Below are 20,169 nucleotides of genomic sequence, written 5' to 3' on the forward strand. Positions count from 1 at the left end.
TTCTAGCTTCTCTTTTTATTGTTGTCCTCCTTCCTCTTTCTCATGGGTATGTGTGTCTTCTTCACAATAATCTCATGCTTGCCCCCCGGTCCTGGTGGTTCTTCATTACAGAGGCTCAGTGTAAGCCTTACTACTCAGACTACTCTCCCACTCGTCGTCTCATCCACAAGATGTGCACTAGCCACTACCTGGATCTTTTCATCACCATCGTCATAGGCCTCAACGTCATCACTATGTCCATGGAGCACTACCAACAGCCCAAGGTAGGTCCTCCCATCCTCCTATAGAGTCAAAATTATTTGATTGCTAGCTGTCTCTTTTCCTGATTGCTAATGGCTAATTATATATCAGAATGAAATAAATCTGTTGTTTTCTCTTTATAGTCACCGTTATTATGTACTAATCATACATATTACTATTATGCTAAGGTGCTTTGTCTATTGACCTCTAAGGTGGCATCTTTAACGAAATTCATAAATATTCAGTGAGTCCTACATAGTAAAACAAGGGAATAAATACAAGTTGTGAATACAGAGCATGGATAGTTAATCGAAAGATTTGAGGTTTTACGGTAAATCCTTTACATTTTGCAGCATGTTCTTCAGGTATATTTCACTGAAGGTCAGTTTTTACATGATGTGATATATTAATGATCCTAATTTCACAAATCTTTCAAGCATGAACACTGATGCAATAAACAAAAGTCTGAAAGTGGGAAAAATAAAAGTCAATTCTCAGGCTTATAAACTGTTCCCATCAGAGACGTGTACTGTCCTTTAGCAGAAACTGATTACTAGCTAGATGATTGAGCTGTAATTACTAGCTAGATGATTGAGCTGCTAATGCAGTAGCTAAGCTGTAGCGTCTGTCTGGGAGTGTTACCAAATGAGCTGGTATTTACCTTCCTGTTAGTGCTCATCACTGCCAGAGGGTTTCCCTGGCTTTGACCCTGTTGTTAATAGAGTTCATCCATGCTGACCTGTGGTTATAAATAGATGAGTGTTTGTATAAGCAGTAAAGTGTGGAAGGGGAAAGGAAGAGTTGGTTAATGTTTTGGGTATAAGTAGTGTGTGATCATTTGGTAGGTCTTGGCATGGAACGCTTCCTTCTTTCCGTGCCAGGCAGTATACATCTGATTTTGTTTCTGGCTTTAGTGTTGACTCCAGAACTTGGCATTGTGTGATAAAATGTGATATTTTAAAGATTCTGTATAATTTTTTTTCAATATAATCTAAAAAATGCAATACCCTGTCTAATTACTTTCAAATTTAATTACAGGAACAATCTGTTTAAAACTGTTCTCTACAAGAAAGCACCAGTGTGGGAGCAATTTTCCCACATAAGTACATTTACATATTTAATGGAAAGTAACTTTGATCTTCACTGGCACTTTGCTGTTGCAGGGATTTTAACCTACAACCGTTTGAGCAGTAGCCTAATCGTAAACCACTGAGCTGCTGCAACAAGTACAGTAGTTACACATCTGATTGCAGATCAATAAACATACCTGTAGCAATGGCTGCTCTAATTGCATCTTGTAAAATGTGTTTAACTGCTACTATGGATAAAAATTTGAAGCAAGAAGACATCTGAGTATTATGTTTTATATAGATATGTCATGTACATTAAAATGTTACAGTGAAAGTAAATCAAGCTGGAATTAGTTTACAAGCCTTTCAAATCTCCTGTAAGTCTCTTTAGTACTCTTCACTTTCTTAGGAGGTTTTGTATTGTAGACTGTTGCTGGTAACAGGATGATAAATGCAGCTGGGCTCTGGTGTAAATTTTTCAGTGCTAATTATGGAGCCCACAAAAAGTATTTTTGCAGCATTTGTCATAGTAATAGTTGGTGAGACATATTATAAAATGTTTTGAAAATAAATAAATAAATGGTTTTAACAGCTAAACGAAAATCCTTCCACTTTTCAAATAAAAGATTATTGTCTCTTATTAAAAAAAAAAAAAAAAAACCCTCATAATCTCACAGCTTTTTGAAATCTCACTGTTTTGCAGGTGCTCGATGAAGCGCTGAAAATCTGCAACTACATTTTCACCATTATCTTTGTGCTGGAGTCTGTCTTCAAACTTGTGGCATTTGGATTCAGGCGTTTCTTCAAAGACAGGTATGAGACACAGAGTAAGGTTTAGGGGGGGAAAAAAATCCCAGTATGCATGAGGATATCTGAGAAACAATAGCTACTGTATGTCCTAACGTGAAATAATTAGTACCTTAGAATAAAGATAATCAATAATGTGTATTATTATTATTATTGTTGTTGTTGTTAATATTAACTGAAAAACAAATAAATAATATGAAATATGCTCATAAATAATGTCAAATGTGTTCTATCAGTGGAAATAATAATTTTTTTAATGAGTAATTAAAAAAAAAAAAAAAACTAAAGCAAATATCCAAAATATGATTTCTGGTGGTTTCTGGTGGTTTGTGGAGTTTTTTTTAGAAATGGATTCCAGTCTGTAAATTGTATGAGCAATTCTTGAGATAATCGCAACCTTAAATAACTCGAGGTAACTAAGAGAAATATTTTAGTTATAAAACAACTGATAAAATATTAAAGAACAGATTTTCTGTTGTACCTTTCGTGTACCTTAGTCAAGCAGTCAAACCGAGGTTGGGTAAGCATGCTTGACGCAGTGTACATGAGTAAGTGTAATGATATATTGAGCGAATATCTGCACCTACATGGCACAGGGAGATATTACCCCAAAGCATATTGTCAATTTGCACTCTACCAACTACTTAGTCATCACAATGAAGATACATCCACGTGAGCTGAAGTTTTTCTCATGGTGCAGTCACAGATTGTATCCTAGCACTATCAGATGTACAGTATACCTGTACAGTACAATGACAATTTTATTCATTTAAATATAAAGAAAACCCTGTTATGTACATCTTACACCTTGGATCACTATAACATTTAACAACTGTTTCTCAGCAACCTACCGAAGTTCTAAGAAGCCATGCATTATTATTATTTTTATTTATTTATTAATTTTTTGTGGGAGCTCACTTTCTTCTAAGCACTCTTAATGCTAAGTATCTAAAAGCCACGTGGCTACAATACACTTGCGGCTAGCTCAACCGTGATTTCAGAAACAGCGGCTGGATTAACCGCAGTAGGGTCACAATATTCTCTTCGACAAAAAAGATGCAGACATCACAGCCTACTTAGGGTTGCACAGTTAGGTGGAAGTTGTCAATCACATGAGTTCCTGATCCAAGTAAAAGTGCATGATCCATGATGCTGCATTTTTTGTTGCATCTAGATCATGTTCTTTAACACAGATTATAGGAAAATTTAGTCTTTATTAAGACAAAACATAAACGAAAAAAATGATAACAAATGGCTTCTTAGGACTTCTGAAACATCCAGATGGTGGGTCATATTACTACATGTACTAGTCTGTAAATGCAGTATTAGGGGTCATAACTTTAAAAAATATGACTGCAGTTATTTACTACAACCATGACTGGGAACTACTCTAGTCAGGTTATTCTGTTCTTTTATGACTGAACAGATCATTGTGATCAGATCATTCTTCTTAATCAGGCCAGAATAAAATGTAGAAAGGGTTTATGTTCTCAATTTTTTTGCTCCAGTTATTTTTCATATCTGTTTAAATCCCTTTGCATGGCTACAGGCCTCTATGAATTGGCTTTCCTTTAAACAGACTCTAGGCAACACTTCACCTGTGACAGTGCTGAAATTCAAAAATTCATGACCTCAGAGGAAGTGATTTATACTTTGGCAAGTAGTTTTAAGTCTCACTGAGATACAGCAAATACTTTGAAATTGCTGAAATATTAGGGTAAATTGGAGTTCAAATGAGAGCTTTCATGCTAGGGTTGAATAATCTTGAAGAATGCTTTATTAAATTATGAAAATTGGATTCTCGTCATCTGTTTGAAATTCTCATTTGATGCTGTGTGCTGAATAATGTGTGCCTGTCTTCCGCAGGTGGAACCAGTTGGATCTAGCTATCGTGCTGCTGTCAATTATGGGAATAACTCTGGAGGAGATCGAGGTCAACGCCTCACTCCCTATTAACCCGACCATCATACGAATCATGAGGGTGCTACGCATTGCCCGTGGTGATTTCTCTTCCCGATACTTTTGTTGTCTCCACTTTGCTTTCAATCAACTCTACTGCCTTGCTGTTTCTTTTCTTTTTAATCTGCTTAGAAACAGCTCGGTTCCTTAACTGATACTTTGTTTGAGTGTTTTAGCATCTGTATGGCTACTGTTTAGCAGTTGTACATCATGTAGATAGAGAACAGATGGATGAAATGAGAAATTCAGTCCACATAGCTTGTCTTAATCTTACACACACACACACACACACACACACACACACACACACACACACACACACACACACACACACACACACACACACACACACACACACACACACAGAGTGAGAATCTGGGGCACTCATCTGTTTTGGCCAGTTGTTCTGCACCTAATGAATGATGTGCTTTGGGAGTTTTATAGATTATACCATCAACAGACAAAAACAAGCAAACACACAAACTCTGTGTATGAGTGTATGTGTGTGTGTGTGTGTGTGTGTGTGTGTGTGTGTGTGTGTGTGTGTGTGTGTGTGTGTGTGTGTGTGTGTGTGTGTGTGTGTGTGTGTGTGTGTGTGTGTGTGAGAAAATTTGTGTAAATGTGCACTCTAGCTCTCTATTCAAATTCCTAGAGACACTCACTTAATTAAAGCACCAGGCATCCTCAGCACATGCAGCAACAGGGGCATCTGGCCTCCTGCAACCCATTTACAAACTATCATTATCATAGCCTTCATATTAATACATGCTTGCTACCTATTTACATCCAATTTAATACCCTGAAATAACAGGGAAATTAAATTCATAGGGCTGGACCAAAGAAGCAGTGTGTCTAGCGTGTCTTCTTTTTATAGCTCTTTAATCCATTCTTTCTCTTAATCAGCACATTAATATTCTCACCTTTCACCTCAACATCACAGAGCAGCCCATGAAGGAGCTATTAAAACATAGACTTGTACTTTAACCACTACTCACTACCATTTTATAACTTTCTTTTTACACACAGACACACATTTTATTCAAGAGGTGATAAAGCCTGACCTCATCAAACTCCTCTGTTTCTTTTAAGTGTTAAAGCTCTTGAAGATGGCTGTGGGAATGCGAGCTCTGTTGGACACAGTGATCCAGGCCCTGCCTCAGGTAATACAACCACTCTGTTGTCTGGTCTTCATCTGAGCCCACGTTAGATCATTTGTTTTTTCTGAGCCCAGCGACTGTAGGCCCTGTTTTTTTTTTTTTCTTTGGGCCTCATTTCCATAGCCAGTGAAGTAGTGACGCTACATATGGACCGATGGCAAGATAGCAAATACAGCAGGAGGCAAAGGGGAAAAAAGTCAGCAGCTCAGCATGCTCTCTCTAATGCTGCCGGGCTCCAAGGCTCTCGACGAAGGCCTTTTGATTTGAGTGCATGCTGCACCACAGGATACTGTCATAATTTCAATAAATAATCGAGCAATTCTGAATGAGTAATGTGCATAAATAATTGCAAGTACTCTGTGTTCCTGTTTGGGTTACTTCATGCTGTAACTTGATGTTACTTTACGATCTGTTCGTCCCGCTCTGTGTCTGGATGCCACTGGTTTAAAAATTCCCCATGCCCAGATAGGGACATAAATACAAGTGTTCAGTGATCCATAACCATGTCATCCTCTGAAATGTACTGTACGTGGGAATCATAAGCTTCATTACAGCTGAAAAAAGCCCAGCTATAGACAATGAAAATATATCTTTTTTTTTTATTTATTTTTATAACTTTTGGACCAGTTTCCAGTGAATAACCCTATTCATTGTCCTCAATAGCCTACCTGATGCTGTCCATGTGGTTGTGCATGGTTACTGTTTTGTATGTTTAGCTATTGTTGCTCAAGCAAAGAACCTTGTGAACTTTTAAACTTCCATCTCTAATCACTGGGAATGAGTTCTCTCACTTCATAGCTCTCTTGTTACTTGGCTCTCAGGAGGTGATATTTCTGGATCTATTCTTTCTGTCCTTTTATGCTTCAAAAACACTGATCTGGCTCTATGTCTCAGTCTCATCTTGCTCTCCACTCACTCACTCACTCTCTCTCTCTCTCCCTCTCTCTCTCTCTCTCCCTCTCTCTCTCTCTCTCTCTCTCTCTCTCTCTCTCTCTCTCTCTCTCTCTCTCTCTCTCTCTCTACAGGTGGGGAATCTGGGGCTTCTCTTCATGCTTCTCTTCTTTATCTTCGCAGCACTGGGAGTAGAGCTGTTTGGTGATTTGAGTAAGCACAAACCATTAAGAGACATTAATAGATTCTAGCACTTACTGCAGAGACCTTATGATGCACCATCTGCATTTTTATTCCATCAAGGATCTAAATAGTTTGCTTGGATTATTTAATTGAATTCATTAAATTTGTCAATGATGATGATTAGTTAGATAGTTAGAATGTCTCCTCACTCACTTAAGTGGATTATGTTGAAACGTGTGTGAGACCCATTTTTCACACCGCTCTTACAAATTTCTGGTGAGTACAGTATGAAAGAGAAATGTCTTATTTGGATTTACTAAATATAAAGTGTAACAAGTAATCATTAAGAGATCTCATATTCCTCAAAGTGTTCTTCCTTAAACTACCACTGATAGGAAAACTTTAAGGAACTTTACTTTGACAAAGAGACACTCCAAAGAATCCTTTAGGACTCTAGATTGATTCTTTTTGGAAGAAGTGATGCGTTTATTTATGGCAGTGAATGTAAATATATTTGTGCTCCATGCTGTTTGAATTGTAGTATGTGATGATTTACACCCCTGTGAGGGCCTTGGACGCTACGCCACATTCAAGAACTTTGGCATGGCCTTTCTCCTGCTGTTCCGCGTGTCCACTGGGGACAACTGGAACGGCATTATGAAGGTACGTTTATTCTGTCTGTTTCACCATTTTGTACATCATCTGAACTTTAGTTAAGGTTCACAGTCATTTTCACATGATCTTTATGGGCCTCATTGGGGAGCCATAAAAGTCTTTGCTGTCTTTACCGAGGCCCTGGTATACTAAGCACCCTAATAAGGAAGATTTATGTCATTGGAGTGTTCTTATAAATTGCACATATATGTAAATGATGTCACGTTCCATTAAAGGTTGAAGAAAACACTGTTGACGACTGTTCTTAACGATCAATCATTTACAGCAGTTTGTCAGAAGAGTAAATCTTCAGATTTACAGATAAATGTAAATTACATATTGAGCAGAATAGTGAATTAGACATGAGTTTAAAGAAAGAGATTAAAATGTGTTATGAATGCAATATAAAAACATGCCGTATGCCTGCAGTGATAAAAGTAAACGTGAATTCTGTTAGATAACATATAACGTAAATTATTATTTCACACACAATTATACTTTTCACAGGATTTATTAAGGCAAAATAAGCAAGATATGCTATTTTATACATTTAAAAGACAGCGTGGATGTAATTGTGTTAGTATAAACAAGTTTACATGTAACCCTATGAGTCTATGTGTACATTTCAGGACACACTGCGAGACTGCGCTCAGGATACTGGAACGTGCTACAACACAGTGGTGTCTCCTATCTACTTTGTGTCCTTCGTGCTGACGGCTCAGTTTGTGTTGGTCAACGTTGTAATCGCAGTCCTCATGAAGCACCTGGAAGAGAGCAACAAAGAGGCGAAGGAGGAGGCTGAACTTGAGGCGGAAATGGAGCTAGAGGCAGTAGGGGGAGATGGGGGGATGACTGGGGGACACATTTCCCCTCTGGCCCTGCGAGACATAGGCGGGCCTGCAGGGTCTCGCTGGATCTCCAGAGACTCACAGGACAGAGGTTATCCCCCAAGCAGCCCATCAGCGGCCATACGCAGAGACTCATCAGCACACAAGTCAGACCAACCTCAAGGTCTGGAGCCTCTGTTACAGGTGAGTTAAACTACTGCTATCTTAGGTGTTGGTTGATTTGAATCACTCTCTAGGCAGCACACTGATATTAACATGATTTGGCAGATACTAAGGGAGCTTTGCTTGCTCAGTATGTGCTAGCAGCTGTGTATGTTTGCACAGGGCCATTACCAGTCATGCCCAAACTGTGAATCACATGAGACATAGAGAATTGTCCAGTATGCTGAAAATCCTTGGCCAGGTTTTGAATGCTGAGCTGAGCATCAAGCAGGGCACCATGTGAGATGTGACAGCTATAGAGAATGAGCAAGCTGACCATTGACTCTCATCATCTGTCTGGTTTACACCACAATGCCAGCTGAAGAGGGAGACAGCAGCTCTCTCCCCATGTGCTAAGCCCTGTTTAAGAGGCATAAACTCATTGTCCTTTATTAGTAGAGTAATGGCATTATACAGTATTAGATTGTGTGACAGTGTATAATCATAATTGGTTGAAATTGCAGAAATGTTTTAATGGCCCATGGCAGGATGTTGGAGATCATTAATTATTATGCATGGACATGAATAACTGTTATAGGATTATAACGTATAGAATGGTATACAAACTATAAATAAGCCATAGATTGTCCTTAGGAAGATATTTAACCAAATTAGTGTTAGTAAATTTGTTTAAAAAGTTCAGCATTATGCTGTAGTACTTTTATCTTTTCATTTCTGCAAAAAATAAAAAAATAATAATTTAAAGCTCCTAATACAGAACTTCACACTAATTTGTATGCAGCATTATATCCTGCTGATCCTTTTTCTTTTTAAACCCCGCAGATCAGCTGCACGTCTTGGTCTCTTGCTGTCATTTAGAGATGGCCCTGCTGCTTCCCTTTTTAAATGTAAAGCAGCCAGAGGTCATTCTGGTGCCATGGGAAAGCACCGATACATCAGCTTGTTTTTGTTGTGCTTGGCTATTTCTAGAATGCCATTTTTTAGTAAATGGTGACCTTCATATCACAGTTTTTCTATCCCTCATCTCATGTTAAGTTAAATCAGCTTATCACTCTCCTGCTAAGGGCTGTTTGGTTTGCATACAGCCATGGACACTTAGTAGAGTTATTGTGCTCCCCAGTGGTGATCTGTGGTAGTGGAGAATGTGCTAGTGCAGGTGGAGTGAACACAAAACCATCTGGCTTTATTGCTTGTCATTAACAAATTTGGAGTAAAAGCCCACTTTATATGAAGTGTTTTGTACTATGTAAATTTTAATTAAGGAATTATGCACAGTGTCATTCGTACGTATGTACAAAATGTTACACATTAACTACCATCATTAGACGTATGTAATTATAGAGAATCATCGGCTTGGCAATTAGATGTGTAATTACATACACTCATATTTACACAGGAAGTGTGTTTGGACTTAAACTTGTACTTAAGGTGGTGGTTATTCACACATTTCATGATACTCATGTTGTAGCTAAGGTTAGCTCTTTATTAGTCTTTGATTAGTACATGCTTTAACTCATGATTAGTTCAGATATTAGTGCAGGATTATTCATGTTCTGTTATAACAAAGCTTTAGGCCTTGATCTTATTAATACTTACATACAAATATTAGTTGGCAAAATCAGGGAAACACTGTGTGTGGTGGATTTTTTTCACCTTTCGTTACCTGCCAACTACACTATGCTTGTAGTAGTAGTACAGGGCTGTCAAGTGTCAAGCATTGAGGGTGACAGTCACGCATTGAGAGGAGTCCAAAAAGGCAACAAACAATTACAATAAACACCAGTCATAATCTCTCTCTCTCTCTCTCTCTCTCTCTCTCTCTCTCTCTCTCTCTCTAAAAATAACTATAACACTCTCTCTATATATATATATATATCTATATATATATATATATATATATATATATATATATATATCTATCTATCTCTCTCTCTCACACACACACACACACACACACACACACACACACACACACACACACACACACACACACACACACACACACACACACAATTAATAAATGGAAATGAAACAAATACTTATTTTTTATTAATTTTTTTTTTGGGGGGGGGGGACTACATGTAAAATATACTATATAGAATGATCCTGATCCTATTACGTTAATAGAGGTTTGCCTAATATACCAATACACAAAAGGTCGCATTCAAATAGTCTTTAAATAAAGTTGTGTGTAAATGATTTTGCATGCCAGCCAATCTGAAAATTTGTGTGTCGTGACATTCTATAACAAACTCACAATCTCCTTAACTGTTTCAGTCATTTATTTTACAAATGAATAGAAACATCAACTATGGATTTTGTGGGTTGTTATTTGAAATGTCAGACAACATTCAGACAAACCATATCTACATTAAAATGTGCAATTATAGTCTTCTTCACTATCCTAACATGCTGAACCAGTGTTGATCAGCAAAAAAAGGGGGCATTTTCCCATCCAGCTCCTGCTGATAAATAAACTGGCATTAACTGTGTCTCACATGTTCATAAGCATTAAAACTAACCAGTTTTCCTATTACAGATAGATGAAATTGAACAAACTCTCATGTCACCTTCAAAGAAAGGCTTTTTTTGATTTTTCAATCATTTTTAAACGTAAGATTAACGTTTTTATTTTTATTTTTAAATTTCAGACTCATCCCAGCAACAATCATGATAACAGCAGAGTATATTTCACAGTACATTTAATACCTCAGTATTTATTAGTACATTTATTAAAAATATGTTGCGTTTATCTTCTTAATGTACATAAGATTCGCATCGTCTGTGTGAATAATGCGGCTCATGTTGCTGCTGCTTTTTCAGGCCCATGCAAAATCACAGTGTCGAGCTGAAATATTTCACATCAAGGCAACATAAGGATGTTACTGGTCCTGGAATAAAAAAATAAAAATAATAGAGGTGGTCATGGCTTGGGGTAGAGTGAAGTACAGATGGATTATGGTGTGTAACACCAGGTATTCTGTTTGCATTGCTTCAGCGTGTACTTTAATATACCATATATACTATATACCATAATATATTCATGTTACTCTTTGGATTTAATGAAAAGACTTGGGATTAAATGCAGGTCTTACAATTACTTATCTGTGCAATTAAAATAAAACATAAAATTGCACTGTATTAAAACGTGTATCTAATCTCACAAAATAAGGTAAGTAGGTGGTCTTTACTTATCATTATAGCACACTGAGGGTCTTATTTACTGTATTCTGCTTTATTTGTTCTCTTTACATATATGTCTAACCTCCACATGGCCTCTTGACCTGTCTATGAACTTCTCTCCTTCCTTGCTTCTCCTGTCTATGAACTGTTGCTTTCCCACTACCTCTCCTTTCCTCTGCCTGTGTCTATGTCTCTGTCTGCTCTGTCTTTCTCTCTTTTTCTGTCTGCAAATGGCTGGGTCTGTAGCGGAGGCCCATGTTTGACTCGGTATCCCTGGTGATCCAGGGCTCAATGGAAGGAGAGCTCAGCCTAATGGACAACCTTTCTGGCTCCATCTGCCACTACTACGCTCTGCCCCCTCTCCCCAGCAAGTACTGCAATGAGAAACAGGTCAATGGCTCCCCTGTGCACCCTGCTGCCTAACACCATGCCTTCTCTCTCTCTCTGTCTTTGGCCTTTCTGTCTTTCTCTGTGAAACACTTGCGTTTGTGCTCACTAAGTAATTCAGAAATATCTGCTCTACAATAAACCAGGTTCTTGTCCATGAGAGGAATTGTTAATGAAAATAAGGGCTGTGAGAATGTTAATTTTATCCAACAAACACAAAACTCTTCTGTAAATTTGTTTACCCAAAGCTTTACTGTTCGGTCCTGAATGTCATAAAGTGAGGATCAATGAACTGTATTGCTGTAGAACGATGCAATTTTTTTTTGCAGAACACTGTTAGCTTTGCAGAAAATGTTGTTAAGTTAGCAAAATGTGCGATCTTAAAAGCTTGCTGATGTAATTGCAGATAATTTATGTCTTTAGAGCACATACTGTATTCTGCAATTTGCTTCAGCTTAAAGTTTCTGTGCCAGTCACTGAATCTGCCAGCATTCTGAAAGCCTAAGATGGGTGAAAATGCCAATAAAACAAATCCTGCTTTACATCAATAAATATGTGATGTAGCATTTTATATATTATGATTACTTTTTGTTGGATTTAATTATAAAATCGAATTACTAATCTGATTTCTGCAATGCGATTAGTGCCAGTGTCTGCAAATACTTGCTATATCCTGCATTTGCAAAAAAAAATAGCAAACGAAAACAGCAAATGAATATGGATCATTAGAAAAGGATTCTTTATTCTGGCACAAGACAATCCTGTGTGAGTGTGTGTCGATGTGTGTCTCTAATTGCATGTGGCCAGATGGGCTCTGTTCTCACCCTGGCCTCATCTCTTCCTCTTTAGATCCCCCTAGCTGAGATGGAAGCTCTGTCTCTGGCATCGGAGAAATCCTGGTCCTTAGCTCTGACGGATGACTCTGTCCCTGATGATTTTAATCCCCTCTTACTAACCAGTCTGGATTGCAATGTACTTAACAGTAGAGCAACTGTTCATTCATCTTTGCGGGTCCTAGGTCTTTCCTTATAGAGCTTCCAGTAATCTTCCAGAGCTTCCAGTTTTCCGTGTGCTCCTGTGGCATTGTGTACAGTACAGTGAGGTGAAATAAGTATTCAGACACTATTATTCAGACTTGTTATTAAATATACATTGAGTGTGTATATCCACTTCTTATAGTTAAACACATAATGTCTTGTGACTTTGTATTTGAACAAAAAAGTTTTTATTCATAATCAAAAAAGAGATAAAAAATCTAATTTAAGTGATGAGGTATTCCGACACCACATATGAACATTAGTACAACAGAGATGCGGTAGCTTAGTGGTTGAGATGCGAAACACTGATCTGAAGGGTATGGGCTTGAATCCCAGGGCCACCGAGTATCCACTGCCAGGGTTCTTGAGCAAGGCATTTAACCCTCAATTGCTAAGATGTATAGAAGTAATATAAAGTGTCAGTTGCTCTGGATTAGGGAGTCTCTCACATGTAGTACTTTGCTGCTAGGCTGTTGTTGGTAATTACATCTTTGAGGCATTTACGGTGCGAATTAATTCACTTTTTGTAGCATTGTGGTTTAATTTTTACCCATTCCACTTGGCATATTGTCTACATTCCTAAATGTTACAAGGTTATTTTGGCTGTAGGTTGGAGGACATTGTCTTGCTGAAACGCCAATCTTCTCCTCTGATTGTTTCTTAGCCAAAAAGATAAAATTCTCCTCTAATGTGCTGCAGAATGTCATTCCAATCATGTTTCTTTCAATGCTGTAGTACTGTTTTCAGAGAAGCAGCCCTATATCCTGATGCTCCCACATCTGTACTTCACTATGGTGTTCTTGGGAACATACGCACGATTGTTCTTTCTCTGAACATGAGAAGCTAAATGCTTTGAGATGTCCATTGAGTGTATGAGGTTTAAGATTAGAGATATCTGTGTAATTACAGTTCCATCTGTCTACTTTATTATCAAACCAAGAGATATTTGAGGTGTTTGCTCTGGTTCTGTAGCTTCTGTATAAGAAGTTCCTCCACCTTCACAATAATTGCTACCTGTCATGTGAAATCTTTCCAAGCAATAGCATCATTTTTATACTTTTTAACATAGTGTCTGAGCCCCCTTTTCTTGTCAGTATTCTTATTTAAACCTATATTTGCTTGTACTTCTGAATACATACTTTTTTGTTTGAAAAATTAAGCACAAAACCCAAAAAACATTATATATATACACATGCTGTGTAAACTCTAGAGAAAATCCCAGGAGATCTGCAGTTCAAATACTCAAACCAATCCATCTGACCCCACCAATCATGCCACGGTTTAAGTCACAGAGATCACACTTTTTCTTTCTTCTGATGTTTGATGTGAACGTTACATCTATCTGTGGTATTATTTACATTGTGCTGTTCACACATTTTCGGCACGTGTACAGGTGTTCCTATTAAAGTGGACAGTTTGTGTATGCACTGGAAGAATATAAAATAACAAAAATAATAGTGTCTAAATACGTATTTCTCATCTCTGTGTGTAATTACCATGAAACATTTTCAGATTCAATAAGATAAGTATGCAGGTGTTTAATTTGTATTCAGATCATTAAAATTATGTAATTGTAGATCCCTCAAGATTTAGGTATCTAGACTGCTACCATTAAAGACAAGCATAATCCTGGAAATAATTGGAGGACAGAAAATTTGAACTTTAGACCCTTTAATGTCAAATTCAATATGATTTATGATCAACAGAGATGGACAAATAGGATAATAAATAATGAATGAAAAGAAGGCAAAATTAGAAATAGTAATCTGGCTAGTAAGCGGTTCCTAACGTGCGCTCTGGGGATGCCTAGAGCTCTGAGGTCTGACATTCAGATTTTGTTACGGTGATGTAAATCACACCCTACTGTTATATTTATAATATTACACAAATCAGTGTGCTGAATAAAATTAGGTATTTTGGATAAGTAAATTAAGCTTGGATTAAAAGATCAGATCTTGGGACACGGAACAGTTCTTGTTATTTAATAATGAACATACTGTACTCTCTACTGTATTTAATATGACTTAATATGTTTAACTTTACAGCCCAAAACATGTTGCAGGGTAAAATATTGTGGTAACACATAAGGATATTAGTTATCGTGGCTACAAGTTAAGTTAATCTTCTTTTAAGAAATGGTGCTTCTATTAGTGTAGAATATCAGTTGAATTAGTCTTGAATGGAATTGATTAATTTTACCCTGGTTGGGTCTAAAGGACAAGTTTGACTGGAAGTTCTTGGGTTTCCTAAACACCCGCATCTCTCTCTCTCTCTCTCTCTCTCTCTCTCTCTCTCTCTCTCTCTCTCTCTCTCTCTCTCTCTCTCTCTCTCTCACACACGCTCTTGACTGGCCATGTCCCACATGTCCCATGACTGGCTGTGTCCAAACCAGTAGAGTAGTCCTGTTCCCTGCTACTTTCCCGTCTGTTTTTTCACCTCTGTCTCTGTCCTTTCTCACATGTGGACTTCTCTACCTTGTCTTTCTCTGAGTGGTTCTGCCTTATCATCTTTATGTGTCAGTATATGTGTATGGTTATGTTCAAGCTCCATGATTTTTATCAGCTTTGTCACTGTCTTGACTGGTATTTTGTAATCATGTTTCCCCATAATACCATGTCCACAATGTCTTTTTAAAAACATACGGGTTGGCTTCTCATGTCTGCTAGCTGCAGTAGTGAAGGCTCTAGATATGGCTTTGGAAGGGAGGAGCCTGGTGGGAGTTCTTTTCCAATAACAAATGTCTGATATTTTAGTGAGGAAAAAACAAAGCTATGGCTCTTTGCCATTGTCAGAGAGGACAGTTACTAAAGAGCATAAAGCTAATGTTGACCACAACAGGTCAAAAAGCTCAGTCTCCTCCCTATAGCCAGTGTGCCTTTCGTTTCAGTGTGCTAACCTGTCCTGTAGGTACTGTGTATATGTTTTGTAAGGGAGATGCACCGGTTTTCATACCCCTGGCTCAAGCTCACTTTACAGCTCTTCTCACGATGCTTTCCTTTGCCCTTCAGAATACAGATCCTCCTGAACCAACAACTGAGTCTGTGCAGCCACAAGAACATCTGGAAGAGCACCTGCTGTGTGTGAAGAAGACTTCAGTGGGGCGTGCACACTCCTTACCCAACGACAGCTACATGTTCCTGCCCCACCAGCCCATCCCATCCTCAACAACCCTCATGACCTCATCTCAGCAGACTCAGTCAGGTGCAGCACAAAGACACCTATCCCTGTAGCTATTAGCATAGAGCATTAGCACATGATAGCAAGAATGTAACAGCTAAATATGGTATAATTAAATACTGTATCCACAATACAGACATTTTTATAATACTGTATATATATAAATATAAAATAAAAATGTCTGTTGCTATATCAGTAATAAATATATTCAATATGTTCTAATAAAAAACACGTACCTTAAATGATTCTTTGCTAAAAATCATGAGAGTTCCTGAATATTTATCACATTAAATAAGCTTAATCTCCATTCATAGGCTCCATTAGCTCTGTACAGTCTCAGACAGAGGAGACCACACAGCAGCTCACTGTACCTACAGAGCTCTTCCGGCCCATCAGTCCCCACAGCCTGTCTGACTCAGAGTGTATCCCCAGAATTCCTCCCCCTCGACATGGACACACACTCTCCCGTACCCTGCGCAGACAGGTGAGCTCTACCCATACGCTTGGCACATTTACAGCTTTCTCTCCAACACTCAACACTGACTGTGATTCATCAACATCTTTGTGAGTTTCTTCTCCGCACCTGCTACTTAGTCGTTGCTTAGTCATTGTCTCTCTTTGTATTCAATGTACTGTATCTTCTGTCTGTTTTATGTAGTATATTTGGAGACCTCTGCATGACAGACCTGTCCTCTGGTCTAGTCCATTGCCCATTGCTCATAATTCTTCCTGAATTCTCTTCTTCCTCTTCTTTTTTCTTCTCCTTTTCTTCTTGTGCCCTGTGTATCCACTAATGTGACTAATCCTGATCAGATCAGCATGGTACAGCACACACCGGACCCCAGCCTGCTCCTGAGACACAGATACTCCTGCTGCTGAGAGAGCTGGAGTGGTAGCCTCCAGCATCTTTCACATTTGTTCCCACACCCCTCGATCCTGACTCCTTTCATAAAGCCTTTTCTCCTTTTCAAAATCTTACCATAATCTCCATGCTCCACTGCATTTCACCAGTGCTACTGTAAGGGACAAACATTAGAAGAAGGGTTAAGATCAGGTACAGTGTTTATTGTCCTGAGCAGAGGACAGAGAGATGTCACCAACATTTCTCTGCCCAACAAGAAAGAGATGTCCAATGGTCTAGTGTCCAATTTTTTTAATCATTTCACACTTTCAGAGTCTCCAGTTCATTCCTGAGTTTTGGTTACTGTCTTTCTAGAGTTTCACATGTTCTCCTAAAGATCCTCCAGATTTCTTCCACGTCCCAGAAACAGAAATAGCGGCTGTAGGTTGATCGTCTGTGGTAAATTGCCCAGAGATGAACGTGTGTGGGAATGGGGGTGTGCATGGTTCTCTATGATGGACTGGCACCCCATCCAGAGTGTTTACCAGCCACATACTATGTTACAGGAATAGAATATCCTCTAGGCAGGATAAAGCTCTTCTTGAAGATTTGCATGAGTTTGATTTGCATTTGCATGAGTAAGCTTTAGTAAGTTCATGTTTTATTATATATTGCTGCAGTTGAAATTTTAAATTTTACTAATTTTAATTGTAGAGTCATTTAACATCATTAAACATTTTTATTCATTTGCCATTTCAGTCAGGAAGTGTACTTAAGTACTGTAAGTGTATTTAGCCTTCACCAAGTGCCTACAGAAATGAATATGTTAATTCATTGTTCAGTAATATCTAGTGACCACTAGGTGGCAGTGATGTCTATATTATGCACACCTGCTCCGGTAAACAGGAAGGTGGTAGCACACACACACACACACACACACACACACACACACACACACACACACACACACACACACACACACACACACACACACACACACACACACACACACACCATTTAGTTCGGTTCTGCCCTTCAGCTGTCGAAATTCATACATAAATCTGCTTGATCTTTAGCCCTTCTTTGAAGTACACTACCACCACATTTCTCCTACTGGACATATGAGCAGAAGGTAACTTTATAGTCGACTGATTCAAAGTGTTACCTCTGGCATGTATCCCTACCTGGAGAAAGGAGGTTGTTTGTGGTCTCTTACAGTATAGTTCAGTGGCTCAGAGTGCAGTCTGCTAAACAGGATAAATAGGATCATGGTAAAAGGTCCTCGGCCCTAGTTCAGAAGTGCTATTCATATCATTACATTTTTTTGCCTTTAATGATGGCTAAAGCCTATGTACTTCAATTTACTTAAATTAAAGGAACAAATCACCAGACATGTAATGAATTGAGAGAAAATGGTGAGATAAGAGGAAAGGGTAGATACTGATGTTGCAACCTCTGCCTTGCCCTGAACAACATTTTGGTGTAGTGCACATACCAGTTCATGGCATTATTTACAAGGCATTATTTCTGTGAACAGAAAGGAGAATCAAAACCACCAACAACAATTATTATTATTATTATTATTATTATTATTATTATTATTATTATTATTATTATTATTATTATTAACTTCTGTACTTGGCAGAGCACAGCATGCTGACTTACAAATGGTGAACTCTACTCTAAACCCACTGCTCATCATTCCCAGCTCTTGTAATCCCTTTCAGCCTCATTTTAACAACCTTACTTTCTCATCTTATCATGCCTTAAACACTCTCCCCCGTACCCTTCCTTCTCACTTCCACCTCTCCCACCCCTGCTTTCCTCAGGTGGCAGTGAGCACTGACTCTCAGGAGGCCTTGTACACTAAAGGAGAGGAGAATGAGAGCCCCATGGGGCTTGGTGAACTCTCCACTCCTCGCACTACATTCCCAGCACTGCAGCAGTTTCCCCAACCGTCACTTTTCCTCGTTCCTGCAACACCAGGTGCTTCTCCCAAACCACTGCGTGGCAGTGTGCACACACAGCACAACCCCCATGATCAATACAACATCTGCTCCAGGCACCGTTGCTCTCCCTCTGCCAATGACAAATCTTCAGAGGAGGACCCCGTGGATCAGGAGGTGTCGCAAATAATCCGATCAGGCTTTAAAGATAATAGGGGTCAGGACTGCATTAGAGGAGGTGGATTTGGGGGAGGGCTGTGTGAAGGCCGCATCCCATCTCTGAGGCAATTCAAGAAGTATCACAGTGCAGACGTGCAGAGTAGGCGGGCACCACTACTACTGCCACGGCCATCATCCTGGCTTGATGACCCACGACGCCACTCCATTGAGGTTTGTCCATCGACGGAAAGCAGCCCCCAGAGGAGCTCAGTTTCCTCTGGCTTTGTGTCACGCGCAGACAGCTTACAACAGCCCTCGCCCCGGACACGCAAGAAGAAGAAAATGAGCCCTCCTTGCATCTCTGTGGATCCTCCAGAGGGGCTGGTGCTTCCGAGGGACTTCCAGATAGTGTTGGACACTGGAATGGGTACAATGCCACCCTCTCTGCCCAGCAGGGACACCTGCCTGAGAAGGAGAGCCCCCTCCAGTGAATCCAAGGACTCATTTGATCTGGGTGGAGGAGGAGATGGGTTGCCCCAAGAAGGGGTTTCTAACCCCAAGCTATTAACTCTGCCCAACTTCTCCTTTGAGAAATCAAGCTCTGAGCACTGAACATGTACACACAAATGCACAAAAGTGCATACGAATGCATATATGCACGAGTTAACAAGACAATGCACTTTGTGTGTCCATGACAGTGATAATAGTAATAATAGCATAGAGAGTAATAGTGTTAAACACAACAATGGTGAATAACCAATGATCATGATGAGTAGTGACCATTTCTTGTCTTGTTCTGTACTGCCAAAAAAGAAAATCAAAACGACACTGTAATGAGGACAAACCAAGCTAATAACAGAACAGTTTCTCTTCCATCATGCCAGCAGGCGTATGCTGGCAATCCTATGACCTCCTATTAAATGTTGTTATTGGGGCCCCCACAGGGCTCCTTCTGGCTGTTTTGGAGACTTTTTAGCACAGCTCTTCTTCCACAAGAGCAGTGGTGAAGGTACAAAGCAATATGAACGTTTTAGAGACACTATTTTCTTAAATTATTGGGCCATAGTATTTGTACAGATGTAGATTTTTTTAATTTCAATATATTTTTATTTGTGTCCCTTTGTGACTTTTCAATGTTGAAATTATTTGTTGTTTTGCTTTATTTTTTCACCATAGGATATTTTTAGCTTTAGGTAGGATTAAAAAAAGGAAATGTTCTTTTTTTTTAAGATCCATGTATTTGTAGTATATATATATATATATATATATATATATATATATATATATATATATATATATATATATATATACTCACACAGTATATATAACTCATTAAACTGCTCTTTGATTTTTAAACACAAGCAAATGATCTTAGTGAGTTGAATAATTAGCCTTATTTGTGTTTGCTGTGCTGAGATATGCCCTGTGATCAACACCGCACAGTCTCATTACTGGCCTATTCATCAAA

General features: G+C 38.8%; 1 protein-coding gene across 11 annotated transcripts in view; it reads left to right on the top strand.

Moving 5' to 3' along the window:
* Positions 1–19,961, top strand: part of cacna1g (calcium channel, voltage-dependent, T type, alpha 1G subunit) — a 105,330-nt gene extending 85,369 nt beyond the window's left edge. For 4 of the 11 annotated variants that reach the window (XM_047817661.1, XM_047817659.1, XM_047817660.1 and 1 more), the window contains 12 exons: positions 112–263; positions 2,014–2,123; positions 3,984–4,117; positions 5,166–5,236; positions 6,259–6,337; positions 6,849–6,970; positions 7,591–7,992; positions 11,401–11,544; positions 12,391–12,513; positions 15,587–15,779; positions 16,070–16,239; positions 18,426–19,961. In XM_047817661.1, coding sequence (XP_047673617.1) covers positions 112–263; positions 2,014–2,123; positions 3,984–4,117; positions 5,166–5,236; positions 6,259–6,337; positions 6,849–6,970; positions 7,591–7,992; positions 11,401–11,544; positions 12,391–12,513; positions 15,587–15,779; positions 16,070–16,239; positions 18,426–19,313 — 2,588 coding nt within the window. In that variant the 3' untranslated portion in view covers positions 19,314–19,961. Of the gene's footprint in view, positions 1–111; positions 264–2,013; positions 2,124–3,983; positions 4,118–5,165; positions 5,237–6,258; positions 6,338–6,848; positions 6,971–7,590; positions 7,993–11,400; positions 11,545–12,390; positions 12,514–15,586; positions 15,780–16,069; positions 16,240–16,568; positions 18,254–18,425 lie in introns of those variants that run through there. The other 7 variants (XM_047817662.1, XM_047817663.1, XM_047817666.1 and 4 more) reach the window with 5 other exon arrangements.
* Positions 19,962–20,169: the final 208 nt, after the last annotated feature.

The sequence above is a fragment of the Tachysurus fulvidraco genome, chromosome 8 (genome assembly GCF_022655615.1).
Source record: "Tachysurus fulvidraco isolate hzauxx_2018 chromosome 8, HZAU_PFXX_2.0, whole genome shotgun sequence".
In the NCBI taxonomy this organism is placed as follows: Eukaryota; Metazoa; Chordata; class Actinopteri; order Siluriformes; family Bagridae; genus Tachysurus; species Tachysurus fulvidraco.